This window comes from Borostomias antarcticus (assembly GCF_949987555.1).
Source record: "Borostomias antarcticus genome assembly, chromosome: 14".
Classification (NCBI taxonomy): Eukaryota; Metazoa; Chordata; class Actinopteri; order Stomiiformes; family Stomiidae; genus Borostomias; species Borostomias antarcticus.
This window is the reverse complement of record NC_140247.1, coordinates 12,154,397-12,172,854: the sequence shown is the minus strand read 5'-3', so window position 1 is coordinate 12,172,854 and position 18,458 is coordinate 12,154,397. Positions and strand designations below refer to the sequence as shown.

Genomic DNA, 18,458 nt, shown 5'->3' with positions numbered 1-18,458 from the left:
ACACATACACATACACATACACACACACACACACACACACACACACACACACGTACACACACACATACACACAAACAGACACGCACACATACACACAAACAGACATGCACACACACAAACAGACATGCATCCTAGTTACCCATGTGAGCGGTGACGTGCAGACGCAAACGTCCTGGGCGCTACAACACACACACACACACACACACACACACACACACACACACACACACACACACACACACAACCTTCTTTTATTAAATAGTGGAACACAGTGGAAATGTCAACCTCAATCCTCCCATGTCAGCCAGTCCCACTGGTCAACCAGCCAGTTCGTTTTCCAGTCAACGAGCTCATGTTTAGGACAGACCGGTTTGTGATATAAAGACAAACAAAGTTACGTTCTGTGATGCAACTAATCTCTCCTACCGGGCGACTGTGACTACTCGCCAGCCCAGGAGTCGCGCGCACTTTCACTCCTTATCTGCGTTCTGAGGTGCACATCCAGAGACAGGGGCTGTTTTATTCTGTCCGTTAGATACGATGCGTCCGTCGGGATGTTTCAGGGCTAGCCTGCGTAGGCATGTCTCCAGACAGGCAGCGTGCTCATTTCTAATCTCAGTAGGATGGTATCTGTAGCTCAGAAGTGTGTGTGTGTATGTGTGTGTGTGTGTGTGTGTGTGTTATCCCGATAGCTGCCTGTGCTGTTCTGTTCTGTGTGTATGACTGTCTCTACAGTGTGTTTCCAGTAGTAAGCCTGTAAGATTACGTTATGACAAAGTAAAACACAAAAATGGTTTGTCCTCTCCTCTCCTCTCCTCTCCTCTCCTCTCCTCTCCTCTCCTCTCCTCTCCTCTCCTCTCCTCTCCTCTCCTCTCCTCTCCTCTCCTCTCCTCTCCTCTCCTCTCCTCTCCTCTCCTCTCCTCTCCTCTCCTCTCCTCTCCTCTCCACTCTTCTCCCCTCCTCTCCTCTCTCCTCCTCACCTCTCTTCTCTTCTCCTCTCCTCTCCTCACCTCTAACTCTCTCTCTATTCTCTCCTCTAACTCTTCTCTTCTCCTCTCCTCACCTCTAACTCTCTCTCTATTCTCTCCTCTAACTCTTCCTCCCCTCCTCTCTTCTCCTCTCCTCTCAGTCCCTAACTCTCTCCTCTTCTCCCCTCCTCCCCCTTCCTGTCCTCTCCTCTGACCTCTCTCTCCTCTCTTCACCCCTCTCCTCTCCTCTCCTCTCCTCTCCTCTCCTCTCCTCTCCTCTCCTCTCCTCTCCTCTCCTCTCCTCTCCTCTAACCACATCCCTCTCTCCTCTCCCGTCTCCCCCAGCCCCCTCCCACCTACGAGGAGAGCATCCGCCAGTCCTACGTGGAAGTCCCCAACCCCCTGGGTCTCTACGCCCCCCCGGCACCCACAGACCCCCGCCCGGACCCCCACCCCTCCGGGTACGCACAATGACCCTCCGGCCGGTCAGGGGGCCTGACCCCCTCCCCACCCTCTCCCTCTCCGCACACGCAGACAGGCATGCCGGAGAGAACTGAAGATTACGGATGAGGAAGGGTGATGAGCCCATGGATGATTGATTTTTTTTTATGAAGCTGGATTTGCCAAAAAAAGGGATGACATAATGTCACCGAACAATGGTGTGCAAGTCGTGAGGGCACATCGACCCACATTGGATGAGAAATCATGACAGAGACTTACTGGAGGATTGACCTGAGCTCCAGGTCACCCTAGACAGAGACACAGTCTGTACTGAATGTTGGAAGACAGATATCTATGCCATGCTGTCTCTTCCGCTGCTCCCAGATAGACATCCTTTATTCTATACAGGTGTACAATGTCTAAATCTGTTTAGAGTCTTCTGTGAGTGAAAACCGATGAGGTGACTTGCCTTTCATCAGTACAAAGGGAAGTGGTTCTTTGGATATGACTGTATATTCCCTGAACCTGCCTGTCTGTCCATCTATCAGAGGTGGCTGGTCCACCTTTTTATGCAAATGCTCGGTAACCATTCATGTGTGGTCATTGATGATGTTGCAGGACACACACACACACACACACACACACACACACACATGTTTATATTTAATATGATGGTACTCCATGTCGGTGTCCTGTTTGTGTGCCTGGGTGGGGTTTGTTGGATCTTGTTGTGTACCGGAGTTCTGTGTACGGGATCCGTGTCCTGCGTTTCAACTGTCCCCTCTCTCCCTCCGCTCCTCTGTGAAAGCCGCGTCACGGCCAGACGCTTGTGAAGGAGACCGTCACTGTGTGCCCCGTCTGCCCGCTGGGCTTGTGTTGTGTTGTTCGAACTTGCACAGCTTGTGTTCCACTTCCTGCAGACCTGCGGGGCCTGTAAACCGGCCCAGCCGCTATTAAACACCTCATCAGAGAAGAATAGTCCCTCTCGCACATTTCTTGTGTTTCCTGGTTTCCTCTTGAAAATGGATAGGGCCAACGTTTCTATCAAGACGGTTTTCTGACGAGGGTCAGAACGTCGACACAATCAATGCGCAAGGGGAAACGTCTTTTTTTTCTTTCTTTCTTTCTTTCTTTCTTTCTTTCTTTCTTTCTTTCTTTCTTTCTTTCTTTCTTTCTTTCTTTTTTTAAATCGTGGGATTCAAGATTTGGGAGTTGAATTCCCAGCACCACAACTAGGAGAAAAGGGCATTTGAATTTTGAATTAAGGTGTCTATTTATCTGACCTAATCCCTCAAGTATGAAATATTAGAGCTAGTCCTACCTTTCTTGTTATGACCTGCTCTGTTTGATCCGACTGTGATATGGCTTCCTGTGATCTATGCACACAAGTTCTCACTGTACAGTTACATGTAAATACAACAACCTGAAACCCCTTCTTCATCGCACCTTTTTTTGTTCATCAAAGACCATTGTTGATGAAAGCTCTATCAATCAAAAGAGGTTGACGTCTGCCATCTTGTGGTCAGTTATAGAAATGCAGGAAGAGTCACGGTGATGAATCTGTCATTCATTCATTAATTACTGAACATTGGAAGGTTGTTTATTCGCCACATTGCACTTACACACAAAACACGCGTGAGAAAGAGGGGACACACAACTCAAAACACATGCATTTACAGCGGTCGCCAGTGCAATTCATCCTCTGCATTTCTCCCATCCAAGCTGTCCTCCAGGGGTAGTGGGCAGCCTCATCAGCGCCACCCGCTGAGTGGAGGACCCAGACTGTAGTGTCTTCCTCAAGGACACTTTGGCGCGCTGCCAGGAGCTGAGATTGAACCGGAGACTGCCAAGTGTAAACGGGGCCTCTGTTGAAGTCTTATCAGAATCACACTCAGTTTTATTAGCCAGATAGTTTTTACACATGCTAGGAATGAGAGAGAGAATGAGAGAGAGAGAGAGAGAGAGAGAGAGAGAGGGGGGGGGGGTAATGATAGAGAGGTCCCAAGTCCCTCACAGCTGGAAGCACATCCAGACAGAGGTACCACTATAGCCTCCGGCCCCCTGTAGACGCTGCAGGCAGATCATCCCCGTTATTTTAGCTCGCTCTGGCTGAGACACTCTCAACACAACTGCCTGTTGCTAATCTGTCTTCAGATGGGTTTATAGACAGGAACACAAGCTCCATATAGCCTACTTGATGAGGCTAGGTCAGGGGGTCCTCTGATGTCTTAAGTCACCAACCCTGGAGTATAGAGACACAGGCATGACCTCCTCCGACACTGCAGCTCATTAAGCATCAGCAGGGATTAACCAGAGAGAGGCCGGCTTTGTTTGAATTACAATGACTTTCTGATAACCTGTCAGATTACTGAGAAGCAGAGTCAATAGTGAAAGTGGTTTTGTGTTTTATTAAACAAAGTCCTTGTCTTAATCTCTTCAGAGTTCTGATACAGCTATGTTTTCTTTGTGCAACTTGGTTGACTCTAAATCTTAAACACAGATTTTCTGTTTGAAATGTATTTATTTGCATTGATGTCAATAAAGTGCTCTGGATTAGTTGATTCTACTCTCCAATAAATCAAGGCTTAGGATCTTGAACCTTGAATCTACTCTCAGTAAAAGTGTAGGCTACTAGAAGAATACACAACAAACATGGCTGTCATCTCTATCCTTCTTCGGGTCGCATTCACACCACGCACGGAAAAAGCCGAGGATATCTTCGACCACACGGCAGTCTTGTATGTAAACAAGGTCAGTCGTAGGCTACTGCAGCACACAGCCACAAGACCATAAGATCCACTCAACTACAGTGCACAAGGTGAGTCTACAGGTTCATGACATTTGTCATCCGATTTGATCATTTGTCTTCCCTCATATTTGTCATATTTGCTAATTTGCTTTCCCTCAAAATGATGCATATAATATTTCGTTGCATTAGTACGTCACAGCACATGTATGAGTTGAATGTGTTAAACTCTCTCCTCAGTATAAATACTGCCCACCATCGAATCGAGCTTTTGGGTGCAGTAACGTTATGTGTGGGTGGTCGTGTATAAGTTGGTCATGTGCGTTGGCAATTCGACTGACGAACGACGCAGTGACACACAGCGTTGTGCATAAATCTTAAGAAACGGGCATTTGCAATGCAGTAATAAGAGATATTATACATTTCGCAACGCCAGCCAATGGTAAGCCTACAGTCTGTTAGTGCTGCATCAATATTAATGCCAGATCTGTGTCAGACTTTGCCGCAAAGTCACGGGAGCGGTGTGTTTACCTGGTTATGCGTAAGCAGTAGAACGAGGTCACCGTCACCGCCAATCTGCACAGTCAGTCATCATCGTCCAGCGATTAAGACCAACCAGCTGGATTGAAACCGTACTTTAGTTTATAGATAAGCCTACTGATAAGCCTGTAGAGTGCATTGTGAATGTGTTGTGTTTATTATTGTAGTCCAAAATACAGTGTATTTACCATTTGCCGATTACTTAAATACATGACAGTAGGCCTACTGTATTTGGAAGTAGTGTTTGACTCAAGTCTGGTGCTGCTGTTACCTGGGTTACGTGCACTGGGTGTTATTATGGGCTGGTGGTGCCGCTGTTACCTTGGTTACCTGGTGTGTGCTGTGTAAAGCACTGTACAATCGGTTTTTAGATCTTCCTCCTCCTGCCCCCCTCTCTCTTCCTCCTCCTCCTCTCCTCCTCCACCTCCTCCTCCTCTTCCTCCTGCTGCCTAATCTCTGGCAGTCTGAGGCACACTGTTCACCTGCCACATGACCCCTGCTGCTGACTGATTAGCCAGCAAGAGCTGTGGATGAGTGTGTGTGCGCGTGTGTGTTTGTTTCTCAGACTGTGTGCTTGTGTGTGTCTGTTTGTGTGTGATATGGAAAAAAAAAAGTCAAAACACTAAAGCTGCCAGATGAACCCGCACTGCCTTGAATACCAACACAGTGACAGCGCCAACCAACCAATGATCACCCCCCCCCCCCCCACTGGGTGCCCTGGGCTGTTATCACTGCTCCTGACCCATATAGCCAACCTCTGACCGCCAACTCCTGCACCTGTCCAACACAGCCCCTAAGCCCCATCGCCGAGCTTATACACTCCTTTTTTATACATATATACATATAATATACATATAATATATATATATATAAATAATATACATCTATTAGACATACTGTAAGTCTCGTTTTAGGAAATGAGTTCCCAGAAGCTCTCCCCACAGCAACAAGCTATGATATTCATGGACACCAATGAGAATCCGGTCGGACTTTGATCGAGGAGGATGATTGGCCTGCGCAGATAGTGGGCTGTGTGGGGAGGCTGGTAGGCCTCTGATTGGTCACTGACCACAACTTTCCACTTCCACTTTCCACTCTAGCGAGCTCCAACAAACAACAACAAACAACTTTTTTTGTCATACAGTGGTTTTTACACAGCACACGGTGATGATGCACACACACACACACACACACACACACACACACACACACACACACACACACACACACACACACACACACGGTGACAGTAGTGTCCACTGATGAAATTCTCCTCTGCTCTTAACCCATCCCGTCATCCTTCCTCCAAGGGCACCCAAGTGCTCCTGTCCATCTTCGTCAGGGACAGACGGCATTACTGACTCCTCTGCATGTTTTTCATATTTCATTTCAAACCTTTATTTATACTCGTAAAGCACTGAGGTTTCCCTCATTTACAGTGTTGACGAGCTCACACAAATACACAAATAACAACAGAACAAATACAATAATAATAATAATAATAATAATAACAATAATAATAATAATTAAAAACAGTTACAGGTCAAAGTAATAATGTCAAGAGCCATGGATTTAAACACTGCGAGTGAAGGAAGAATCTCAAGCTTTAGAGTCTGTTGTAAGGTATTCCAGGTATAAGGAGCATCATGGAAAAAAGCAGCTCTACCAAGTTCAGAATGCACTCGAGGAACCCTGAGAACAAGCCTATCGTTTGATCGGGTCTGGTAGGTACCAAGCCTCAAGTCCAACAGAGACCTGGGCAGATTTCCACCTGGGCAGATGTCCAAACCTGAGGAACTAGTATACCTGATGCAATGGAGAGATTAAAAATGCATGAGATTCTGTCTATAGCGCTGACCTCAGCCTTGGGAGGCCTGTAGACACCAATCACAAAAATGAGCTACTAGGCCCCAGTTCAACCATCAATACAAGCAGTTCAAAACACTTTGGAATAGTAATGGCATTTATGACAGAGACAGACAGGCAATATTTTACATAAATAGCAACCCCATCACCCCTGCCAACTCTATTGATTCTATATAAATATGCAGCAGAGCTAAAGAGGAGTGACTATCAGATTTTTTTTTACTCAGACAATACCAGGACATCAGGGTCAACCTGAGACTAACATTTTCAGATGATCTAATTTATGACTTCTTACGTTGTGTGAATGAAATTTCAGTCTCACCAATGTCACCCACACCATTTGTTATTTTCTGTGTTTTCCTACCTGACTGTTCTTCTAACTTTGTAGTTCGTTCCCCTAGAATCCGTCTGTTAAAACTACAATTTGTTCCTGTGTGACATCACTTGCCTGTCCTCTTCATCCTGAAACTGGATGTCACTTCCTTTTTCTCGATATAAGATATCACTTTCGGACCAGAGTCCCTCACTCTTGCTAGGATACACTTCCTGTGCAGAGTCCGCTTTGCAAACCGTCAACATCAGAATAAACCTATTGTCTTTGTTTAAAACCAGCTTGACCGACCCCTCAGCGTGTTCTTGAAATCTAACTAAACCAAGTAAGATTTTTCATTCATAGTTGAGTTGAATCAGCCCAAGCCCTCTCTTTTCCTTAAAGTCAGTTGGATTGTTTAAGCCGGGGCGACTTCTAAATCAGATAGGAGGAAACCCTTGTGAACACAGGGAGAGCATGCAAACTCTGCACAGAAGGGTGACAGTACTAGGTGATATGCCGCCTAGCGATTTTGGGGGCTCAGTGTCTTGCTCAAGGACGCTTGGTCACCCTCCAGATGCTGGGATCAATCCCCAGCCTGCTCTACCTACTGAGCCACGTGCCGCCTCCCTCCCTCCCTCCGCCCCTCTTCGCATGTTTTGTGGGGCGTGACTCCAGATTTAGGACCCAGCGGTGTGCGGCACAGACAGAGGGGGCGTTAGGACCCAGAGGCTGGTTTGGGAGAGGGCAGGGCATCATCAGTCTCTTCACCAGACATGGTCCGGCAGAAAGAAGAGTAGGAGGGAGGATAGGAGAGGAAGAAGAGGGGGAGAGGAGAGGAAGAGGGAGGAGGTGCAGAAAGAGAGACATACATGGGAGCAGAGCAGAACTACTGACTCAGAGTGATGAATCAGGTACCAGGATGTAGACAGGCTTGTCTGTCAGACAGTCTGCTACAGGGAGTGAAAGGCACTGCTGCACCCATTCAAGACAAAAATACCTTTGATTAACTCTTCCTTCTGTCCTGCACCCCCACCCACACCCACCCCCACCCCCCTTCCCCAGGGACCTCGGCACACACACACAGCCGCCAGGATGATGCAGTGTTTCCACTTCATCGTAGAGCCGGCCAAGCACATCACGGCCAAGATCAAGGTAGTCCTCGGCCCCCTCCGCCGTCACACGAGGAAACCTGTTTTGTTCTCTCTGCCAAAGAGACTCCAACACAGATATGCCTTGAAGCTAGAGTGGGTTGGAGTCACATGCTTTGAGTGCTGTTGAAATAATAATAATAATAACAAAACTTTATTTAGACAGCACACTTGGGGAGCTGTTTGAAATGTACACTCTTCTGTCCTTCCTTAACCAGGGATGTAACCTTTAAGTCTCAGAGTTCCCACACATGCCTTTCACCATCCTGGCGATGTCAGATCAGGTAGTACTCTAGTACCACGGGATTTAAACAGTCTGAGTCGTCTTCATTTCCTGTAGTCAGTGAAAGAGACTCTTACTCAGAGTGGTGTTACTATGGTGATGAATGGATGCAGGGAGGTTGTTGGAGAGAGAGAGAGAGAGAGAGAGAGAGAGGGAAAGTGGAGAGAGACTGGGAGAGACTGGGAGAGAGTGGGAGGGAGAGACAGGGAGAAAGTGGGAGAGAGAGAGGGAGAGAGTGGGGGGGAGAGAGAGAGTGGGAGGGGAAGAAAGGTAGAGAGATTCAGGGAGAGAGAGGGAGAGAGTGGGCGGTTGGGAGAGAGAAAGAGAGAGGGAGAAAAACAGAGAGACTGAGGGAGAAAGAGTGAGATATATAGAGGTTGTTGGAGAGAGAGGGAAAGAGAGAGGAGAGGGAGGGAGGGAGAACTCTTTATTTCTGCACCAGCCTGAGAGTGGGTGCATTTAGATCAGTCCAAGTGACTCCCTCCCTCCGTTCTCCTCTGACCGGACCGCTCCCCAAAGCTCTCATTTAAACCTACCAGTACCTCCTTTTACATCTGCTTCCTCCTCTCCTCTCACCCTCTCCCTTCTCCCCTCTCCTCCTCCTTCTCTCCCCTCTTCCACCTCTCCTCTTCCTCCTTCTCTCCTCTCCTCTCCTCTCACCCTCTTCCACCTCTCCTCTCCTCTTCCTCCTTCTCTCCTCTCCCCCTCTCCCTTCTCTCCTCTCCTCTCTCCCCTCTTCCACCTCTTCTCTCCTCCTCTCCCTTCTCTCCACTCCTCTCTCCTCTCTTCCACCTCTTCTCTCCTCCTCCTCCTTCTCTCCTCTCCCCCTCGCCTCTCCTCCCTCTTCCTCTCCTCCATCGCTGCGTTCCCCTGTGTTCTGACCCACTGCGCTCTTCCGCCCGGCGGGTGTCCAGGAGTCTCGTCAGCGGGCGGAGAGGGAGAGGAGGGAGCCCCTGGAGGAGGAGCAGCTGTTCGTGGTGGAGCTGGCCAGGGACCTGGGCAGAGTCTGCCGGGTAGACGCCGCCGCACCGCGCCTCGCTGGCCTCCAGCAGCATAGAACACACACACACACACACACACACAACCCACTAACTCATAACCCAGGCTATATACAACAACCTGGCTATATACAACAACTATATACTGTACACCAACCTGACTAAAGTGCTGTAAAGTGATCTTGTGTGTGTGTCTGTTTGTGTGTGTGTCTGTTTGTGTGTGTGTGTGTGTCCTCTCTCCTTGCAGAACGCAGAGGCCCTGGAGAACATCTGGAACCTGGACGACACCTGGCCCACCCCACTGTGTCGGGCCTTCATCCTCGAGTGGGGCTCCATGCTGGAGAGCAAGGTATCAGTCCAGATTCTGGTTCTGTGGCTTTCACGTCTATCGAGACTTGCTGACCGTGCAGAGCACGATTCGATATTTTAAAGCTCCGAATCGGCACTTTCTTTAATCTGTAGAACAGAGGAAACATTTAAGGCGATTTGAGACTTTTCCCCCACACGTTTCCATGTGTATCTCCTTGAAAGTAGAGACCTGCATCTACTATGTCCTCTCTCTCTCTCTCCGAAGAAGAGACCCATGCAGACGGACGGCTGGCCAGAGAAGGCTGGGCAGGAGGACCAGGAGGAGGACCTGGACCTGGACAAGGCCAAGGCGGCACTCCTGACCTGGATGAAGGACCTGCGTGCCCAGCCTGAGGTAGGGAGGGAGGGAGGGCGGACGACCTTTAGCCTGGGCAACCGACCAGCTACACCGGCTCCACTCTCTGACCTCCGCCCCCCCCCGTACCGCTCTCTCCTCTCCCCCCCGCAGCAGAGCGTGTGGCCTGGGGAGCCCGTGGCCAAGGCCCTGGATGACCTGCAGTCGGCCTGGAAGTGGAGTCGAACCCCCAACCTTCTGGCCGCCATGGAGCTGGTCATGATGACCCTGCTGAGTCAAGGACTGGACAAGGTAGGTAGATGCCTCAGACCTACTGTCGCAGGGGGAGGACCGAGACACACACACACCTACCGACGCTGGGAACTGTGGGTGTTTATTACTGACACAAGGACTACAGACACAAGGACTACAGACACCAGGATAACACACAGGGCCTGCTGACAAGGATCCACTGACATTTCAGTTAAGGCAGTTCCGCCAACTTGTTTCTGGCATCGGCTAGCTTCATCCTGCATCTCTGCCATTTGCTTGTCTTGATGTGTGTGTGTTGCTTGCAGAACGGTATCCCGCAGAAGTGGTTGATCTGGAAGCAGAGGACCCAGAAGATTGGGGCCACGCGCTACATTCCTCACTCAGGTAGACACCGTAGCGTTGTTTACCTGTGATATCACCACAGTGGCATGTTTACCTGTTTGTGTGTTCACTGTGTTTACATATAATAACCTGTATGTATGCAGGGATTCCTATTTCAATCATAGCCACGCTGTCTGACTGGTGTGTAGATGAACCGGTGTGTAGATGAACCGGTGTGTAGATAAACCGGTGTGTAGATAAACCGGTGTGTAGATGAACTGGTGTGTAGATGAACCGGTGTGTAGATGAACTGGTGTGTAGAGATGGGTGCTTCTCTGCGAATCATTCTTACATTCACTTAGAGATTCAAGAGATTCACTTCCTTTATTGTCAGTGTAACATCGCTGGTACAACGAAATTTAAAATCATATCTAACGGGGGCTCCAATAATAAATAGAAAGTAGATAAATCATAAAATAGAAAGATATATAAAAGTACACTAACACACACACCACTATACACACACACACACACTATATACAGTATAAATAGCTAAATATTTACATCAGACTCATTTCTGACACATTTCATTTTGATTCTGCAGTTTGGAACTGGATCTCAGATGCCGCAGGTGAGCGATTCTCTCTCGACTGCTTCGCCTTTCCAGTCAGACATCCAACATAAACCGAGCAGATTCGACGTGTAACTGACGCACGTTACGGCGCCAAACTGACGTCCCAACATCTGACCTCCCTCTCTCTCTCCCCCCCCAGTGGAGGTGACCCTCGACCTGGACACGGCCAACCCCGACCTCCTGATCTCCCGCGACGAGAAGCGGATGCGCTGTGGCTTTGAGCGCCGCGACGTGCCCAACTACCACGAGCGCTTCGACGGCTGGTGGTGCGCGGCGGGCGCGTCCGGCTTCGCCTCCGGCCGCCACTACTGGGAGGTGGAGGTGGGCGAGCGCGACTGGCGCCTGGGCGTGGCCAAGGAGTCGGCGCTGAGGAAGGGCTTCAAGTCGCTGAACGCAGACACCGGGTACCTGACCCTGCGGTTGGAGCGCGGGACGGAGCTGAAGGCCCTGACCGTGCCGTTCACCGCCCTCCCCCCGGGCCTCATCCCCAGGAAGGTGGGCGTGCACCTGGACTACCCGCAGGGCCAGCTGTCCTTCTACGACGTGGACGCGCGCTCCCACATCTACACCTACAACCAGAGCTTCTCGGAGAAGCTGTTCCCGCTCTTCGGCACCGTGGAGATGGCCAAGGACCTGGTGATCCGTTCGCCCGGGACCCGCCCCCACTGCCTCTGCCCAACTTCCTGTCTCTGGGCCTGAGCTGGGCGCGTCCTCCCCTTACCCTTCATCTCCGCTCCTCCTCCTCCTTCTCCTCCTCTAAGGCTCACTGTCTCTGCGCCACCTTCTGCCTGGGCCAACCCTCTCCCTCTACCCTCTCATCCACCTCCTTTTCTCTTCTCCTCCTCCTCCTCTCCTCTTTTTCCTCAAGGTCTCCCCCTAGGGGCCGGTAGGATAACTACGCGGTAATCACAGCGAATCTCTTTAATCTAAAGCACTAGGAGTCCCGTCTCCGCCTCCGTGACTGTAAAGACCGTCGTCTCGCTGTAATGGTCCAGCCCCCGTTCTCTGTGTGACCGCTGTTAACTGCTGCTACGCTGCTGCTGCTTCTAGATGCTTCTCCATGCCTTCTCCTGACCGCAGTGTGAAGCTGCGTACCTGTAGGCGCTATTCATACGTTGGAGAGATTACTGTAATACCGTTGTCATGTATTAATGTTGATGTATTTAATACTGCGATAACAATGCACTTTCTGTGAATAATGTTGAATTAAACCGTCCAATCTCCGAAACATCTCATCTGTGTGTGAATTGTGCTGTTGTCGTGCTTGAAGCTTTCTTGAAGGAGCAGAGATCATCGTGTTTATTGTTTAAATTGCAACTTCAATAAACAGAAAAAAATAGTGGAGTTTTACATTACAACAGTATGCTCGGTATATTGCAATGATTACACTCCATTTCCAGAAAGGGAGACTAGCACTATGACAAGACAACGTCTGTGTGACTCACATAGTGAATACTAGCAAACAAACAGCAACAGTCTAGTGCAGCTGGTGGAGGTTTTAGAGAATTTTGCGAGCGTGACCTGAAAAGAAAAGAAAAAAATACACAGTTAGGTCTGGAGATTTGATGGTAAATGGACTGCACTAACAGTATAAAGCGCTTTTATCCAAAGCGCTTTACAATGGCCTCTCATTCACCCGTTTACACACACATTCACACACCAATGGCGGCAGCTGCAATGCAAGGTGCTAACCTGCTCATTGGGAGCAATTTGGGGTTCAGTGTCTTGCCCAAGGACAATTCGACACACGGACAGGAGGAGCTGGGATTCGAACCGCCGACCCTACGGTCATTTGGACGACCTGCTCTACCTCCTGAGCACGCACACACACACACACACACACACACACACACACACGTCAACTGTCCTGACCCAAACTTCACATGACACACCTACAGTAAAGCTCAATCTCCACAGACCAACAGCTCTCCAGTCTGTGGAATGCAATCTTTGAAAGGTGAAAAGTTCTAAAGTTCTGATTCTGAAAGTTCTGAAAGCTTACCCAGCCATCTGAGCACCTTTGATTCCAGCTCCTCTTCCTCCTCCTCCTCATCCTCTGGTCCTACTACCAGGGAATACAGTCAACAGTTCTCAGGATCAGTCTCATCGTTCAGGGTAAAATGACTATATAGTCTCCTCCATACAGGCGACAGGTACTCTTCCATAGATAGGTAAGACAGGTGACAGGGACTATATTCAGGTACATACGGGTGAAATGTTGTCCAGAGATGAAGAGAGGACCGCGTCCCGAGCGGAGCTGGAAGGTGACCGGAGGTGTGAGCTCGAACCCTGTGAAACTCACCTGGAGACAGAACACAGAACAGCTGCATATATGGAGCAGGGAACTAGTGTATAGGGAGCAGGGAACTAGGAGTAGGGAACTAGCGCATAGGGAGTAGAAATCTAGTACATAAGGAGTAGGGAACTAGTGTATACAGAGTAGGGAACTAGGAATAGGGAACTAGTGCATAAGGAGTAGGGAACTAGTACATAAGGAGTAAAGAACTAGTGCATAGGGAGTAGGGAACTAGTGTATAGGGAGTAGGGAACTAGTGCATAAGGAGTAGGGATCTAGTACATACAGAGTAGGGAATTAGTGCATAGGGAGTAGGGAATTAGTGCATAGGGAGTAGGGAATTAGTGCATAGGGAGTAGGGAACTAGTACATAAGGAGCAGGGAACTAGTGCATAAGGAGTAGGGAGCTAGTGCATAGAGAGTAGGGATCTAGTACATAGGGAACTAGTACATAAGGAGTAGGGAGCTAGTGCATAGGGAGTAGGGAACTACAGTACATAGGGAGCTAGGGTGAGAAAGTAATGCAGTCAAGGGTATATGGAGGTATACACATACTTCTGTTTCCATGGACACACAGTAAACCCACTTTTTAACCACCACCAATTCTTCGGTCACCACCAGGGTCCCCTGTCATCCAAGCTCACCATCGGTTGGCACATGGGGTGAAGGGTGGCGATGGGCACGAGATCAGAGCAGACGCCCACCCTGTCCCGAACCTCCACCACGTGCATCTCCTGGCTGGCCTCGGCACTCAGGCAGATCTGGACAGCACACAGGACGAGTCGGATCAGACGAACGATTCATCATGGGGGAGAATGAATCAATCGATCTCTTAACAGTTGAGGACAGATCTGGACAGAGCCACGAGGACGGACCCAGATGGATCAGAATCAAAGCCCTGCTAGATTAACATAAAAGGTTTGATGTCACTGGCTGACCGTGCGTATGAAGAACTGATGTTCCATTAGGTCATCTTCCACCTCAAACACCACCTTCCTCTGAGTCTCATTCAGCTCACAGCCTGGACACGGGAGAGAGGCAGAGACAGCCAATACAGAAAGACGACCCATACAATCAATCAACAACAGCAATTTAGCAAGCAGGTGGCTTATGAAAGGCCCAGAGGTCTGGTTACACGGTTATAGCTGCAGTGGCAACATGGAGCAGAGGTTTGCTTTCTCCAGGGCCATCTAAGAGCTGGTCTTCTTACCCCACAGTACGCAGGTCTGGTCACACATAGAGGACAGGGTAGACAGGTCCATGGTAGCAAATATTTGAATGTCGACACGAGAGGAATTCCTTGATTGAAATAGGACTTTGGCACTTGAAGTGTTAAAAAAAGTGTTTGTAGTTAAGCGCAGCGCATTCGACTCAGATTGACTGTCGGTCCAATCAGATTTGTTTGCGTTGACGCTTGCAGAGCAGGTACACGTGGCTTCGGTTGTTGGTCGTGCCGATATTCAAGTTTAAAATGCATGAAAATTGATAGACAAACTATTACAAATACTTGGAGTCAAATGTGTTTTAGTGGGCTTTCTCCCCTCTGAAAACGTTTGCCTCTCTCCTGTCTTCTGCAGTGTACGAATGACGTGATGTCATCGCTAAGCGACGCCGAGAGCTAGCTGACTGAAAGTGGTGAAGTTTGCTGTCAAGTTAAATATGAACTATATATAAATATAGATACAAATATCAACTTTAGATAGACAGATAGATAGATATAGATATCAACTTTTGATATATAGCTATACATCAACTTTAGTTGGGAGGTTCACTGGTTAAGTGATGGCCTCCCTCAAAAAGGCTTTAAAAACCCATTTTGGGTTCGATAAATTCCGATCACAGACGCAAGAGGATGTTGTCAAAGCAGTTATCAAAGGTAATGAACCGTTATGAACGTTCTGGCTCAGCCAAGCACGCAGAAACTCAACGTTAGCTAGTTGGCTAACGAGGCTAATCTCCTAAGCTAATTGTCAACACTTGGCATGTAGTGAGACTGGGTTTAGTTTGTATTTGTGACAGGAGAGCTGACTAGCTTGCTAGAAATTTTACAACAGTGAAGCCAGACGGATAGCCAGCTAGTTACTGCACTCAGGCCAGCTACAGTCAGATGTCAGTCTCAAATCATCTCATTCATTGGGGAAACTGACTAAACGAGAGTGCTTGCCAGCCAACGTATCTTCTATCAATTGCAGACATTCCATGCCTAGTGTGACTGGTGTAGATCTAGTTTAGCTATGGTAAACATCATTTAAAGCCTTCTCTCTGTGTAGGGGACAGAGATGTGTTTGTATGCATGCCCACGGGGGCGGGGAAGTCTCTGTGCTACCAGCTGCCTGCAGTGCTGGCCAGGGGCATCACACTGGTCATCTCCCCACTCATCGCTCTCATCCAGGTTTGTCTCTCTCACTGTCATCTGTCTTTCTGTCTCCCTCCCTCTCTCTCTCTCTCTCTCTCTCTCTCTCTCTCTCTCTCTGTCATCTCTCTTTCACTCTCTCTGTCATCTGTTTCTGTCTCCATCTTTCTCCGTCTGTCATCTCTCTGTCATCGTCTTTCTCTCTCTCTCTCTCATCTCTCTTTCTGCACCCCCTTTCTTTCTGTCTCCCTCCCTCCCTCTCTCCCCCCTCCTCCTCTCCCCCTAATATCTGTCATCTCTGTACCTCTCTCTTTCTCCATCGCTTTCTCCCTTTCCTCAATTTAAGACGATCCGTAATAAATAATAAAAACTTACCCCCGACCCCCCCCCCGGCCCACCTCCTCCCAGGACCAAGTGGAGCACCTGAGAGAGCTGAACATCCCCGCCTGCTCCATCAACTCCAAGCTCCCGGCGGCCGAGCGCCGCGTAATCATGGCCGACCTGGAGAGCGAAAGCCCCAGGGTCAGGCTGCTCTACATCACCCCGGAGATGGTGGCCTCCGCCGGGTTCCAGCCGTGCCTGACCGGCCTCCTCTCCCGGGGTCTCCTCTCCTACCTGGCCGTGGACGAGGCCCACTGCGTCTCCCAGTGGGGGCACGACTTCAGGCCTGTACCGGATTTAATCGAATCATGAATAAATGAGTAGTCGAAATGCAGAGGTTCACCTTTGTAAATCCAAAGCTGGTTACTTTTATTCCAGCAGTTACTCCAACAGGAGTTTACAAATCAGGCTCACTGGAAGGATACAGAAGTTCCGCCAAGAGCAATGATTATTCTCAAAACACAGCATTATATCCATATAATGTAATATATATATTGCGTTGCATCAAAAATTATTTGAGAGATGTAAAAATATTGATTTGATGTGGTTGAGCGATGCAGAGAGATTAAAATGGATGTTTGATCATAGGGTATTTGCACTTGCAGAATATTTAGAGAAAGCTTGGGACAAACGAACAAAGATAACTTATATGTGATGCATTTATTTAGGATTCTGACGAAAGTCTGTTATTTTTATTTATTTATTTTCTGTTATTGTTTGGTATACATTGCATAGCTTACAAACCGTGAGAAGTGTTTGTGATATAGTTAATTATTGTTTATTGTTTATGGTGTCTTATAATCCCGTAAGGGATGGGTCCTCGGACATGACACGAAAATAAATATTCATTCATTCATTCCACTGTGGGTACAACCCATACATGCAAAACTCCACTAACCAGTTATATGAGAGGATTACCAGAGAGTACGCCAGTTCTACAGGTCAACAGCTGACCTGGACGTGAAGACCCAGGCCATTGTTTATGACAGAGAAGAGAGTCGTAGAAATGGGCAACCCCCTTACTTACTAACCCTACCTCAGCGGAGGCGTTTACCAGAGATGAGGAGAAGAGTGTTTATGTAAAAATGTTCTCACAAATCCACATCCACATAAGTTGTGGTTACACTGTTGTCAGACATAAAATAATAAAGATTTTGGATTTGAATTTCTCTCATTACAGGCCTGACTACCTCAAGCTGGGCGAGCTGCGCGCCCGGCTACCCAAGGTGCCGTGCGTGGCGCTGACGGCCACGGCGCCCCAGCGGGTCCAGGAGGACATCGGCCAGTCGCTGAGGCTGCGCTCGCCGCTGTCCTTCGCCACGCCGGTGTTCCGGAGCAACCTGCGCTATGACGTGGTGTTCCGGGAGCTGCTGGACGACCCGTACGCTCACCTGCACGCCTTCATCAGGGAGGCGCTGGGGGGCAGGGCCAAGGGACAGGTGAGTGGGTGGGGGGGCGGGGCCAACGCGGGACGCCGCGCCTTCTGATTCTCTCTGTCGCTCCTACACTTACTTTGCTCGCTCTCTCTCTCTCTCTCTCTCTCTCTGTCTCTCTATCATTCTCTCTGTCTTTCTTCTTCTCTCAGTCTCTTTCTCTTCCTCTCTCTCTCTCTCTCTCTCTCTCTCTGTCTCTCTCTCTACCATTCTCTCTGTCTCTCTTCTTCTCTCCTCTGTCTCTTTCTCTTCCTCTCTCTCTCTCTCTCTCTCTCTGTCTCTCTATCATTCTCTCTGTCTCTTCTCTCCTCTCAGTCTCTTCCTCTCTCTTTCTGTCATGCCTTGCTCTCGGCCTCTCTCTCTTGCTCTTCCTCCCTCTCTACAGTATATATTTCTCTCTCTCTCTCTTTTCTCTCCTCTTGGGTTCCTCTCTTTCCTAACACTCTCAGCTCCTTCCCGTCTCTCTCATGTAGAGGATTGGAGGACCCCCTATTGAGCTGTGTGTTGGTGTGGTTGTGTTCAGGGCTGTGGGGTAGTGTACTGGCTGAGCTGTGTGTTGGTGTGGTTGTGTTCAGGGCTGTGGGGTAGTGTACTGACTGAGCTGTGTGTTGGTGTGGTTGTGTTCAGGGCTGTGGGGTAGTGTACTGACTGAGCTGTGTGTTGGTGTGGTTGTGTTCAGGGCTGTGGGGTAGTGTACTGACTGAGCTGTGTGTTGGTGTGGTTGTGTTCAGGGCTGTGGGGTAGTGTACTGACTGAGCTGTGTGTTGGTGTGGTTGTGTTCAGGGCTGTGGGGTAGTGTACTGACTGAGCTGTGTGTTGGT

At 49.0% G+C, this 18,458-nt stretch overlaps 3 protein-coding genes across 5 annotated transcripts in view; 2 read left to right on the top strand and 1 right to left on the bottom strand.

Annotated features, from left to right (window-relative positions):
- The first annotated feature begins 4,105 nt into the window (after positions 1–4,105).
- LOC311317875 (butyrophilin subfamily 1 member A1) lies at positions 4,106–12,385 on the top strand. Of its 3 annotated transcripts, none has more exons than XM_084449009.1 (9): positions 4,106–4,227; positions 7,937–8,026; positions 9,220–9,318; positions 9,551–9,652; positions 9,881–10,006; positions 10,121–10,258; positions 10,525–10,603; positions 11,145–11,171; positions 11,314–12,385. In XM_084449009.1, exons 2-9 carry the CDS (start codon positions 7,967–7,969, stop codon positions 11,871–11,873), a joined length of 1,191 nt encoding a protein of 396 aa, XP_084305135.1. In that variant the 5' UTR covers positions 4,106–4,227; positions 7,937–7,966; the 3' UTR covers positions 11,874–12,385. The 3 variants fall into 3 exon arrangements, with proteins under 3 accessions (XP_084305135.1, XP_084305133.1, XP_084305134.1); XM_084449007.1 differs by having other exon boundaries at positions 4,113–4,227; positions 9,878–10,006; XM_084449008.1 differs by lacking the exon at positions 4,106–4,227 and having other exon boundaries at positions 6,005–8,026; positions 9,878–10,006.
- A 287-nt stretch (positions 12,386–12,672) lies between these two features.
- On the bottom strand, positions 12,673–14,540 carry npm2a (nucleophosmin/nucleoplasmin, 2a; the record flags this gene model as incomplete). Its single annotated transcript, XM_084448465.1, has 4 exons — positions 12,673–12,695; positions 13,383–13,476; positions 14,115–14,231; positions 14,409–14,540. The coding sequence occupies 4 exons, from the start codon at positions 14,538–14,540 to the stop codon at positions 12,673–12,675; spliced, it is 366 nt and encodes a 121-aa protein (XP_084304591.1).
- Positions 14,541–15,167: 627 nt separating this feature from the next.
- The window catches only part of recql5 (RecQ helicase-like 5), a gene marked incomplete at its 3' end in the record, with an annotated part of 21,215 nt that continues 17,924 nt past the window's right edge, over positions 15,168–18,458 (top strand). The window contains exons 1-4 of the mRNA XM_084448464.1: positions 15,168–15,346; positions 15,741–15,862; positions 16,232–16,488; positions 17,385–17,643. Coding sequence (XP_084304590.1) covers positions 15,253–15,346; positions 15,741–15,862; positions 16,232–16,488; positions 17,385–17,643 — 732 coding nt within the window. The 5' untranslated portion in view covers positions 15,168–15,252. The remainder of the gene's footprint in view (positions 15,347–15,740; positions 15,863–16,231; positions 16,489–17,384; positions 17,644–18,458) is intronic.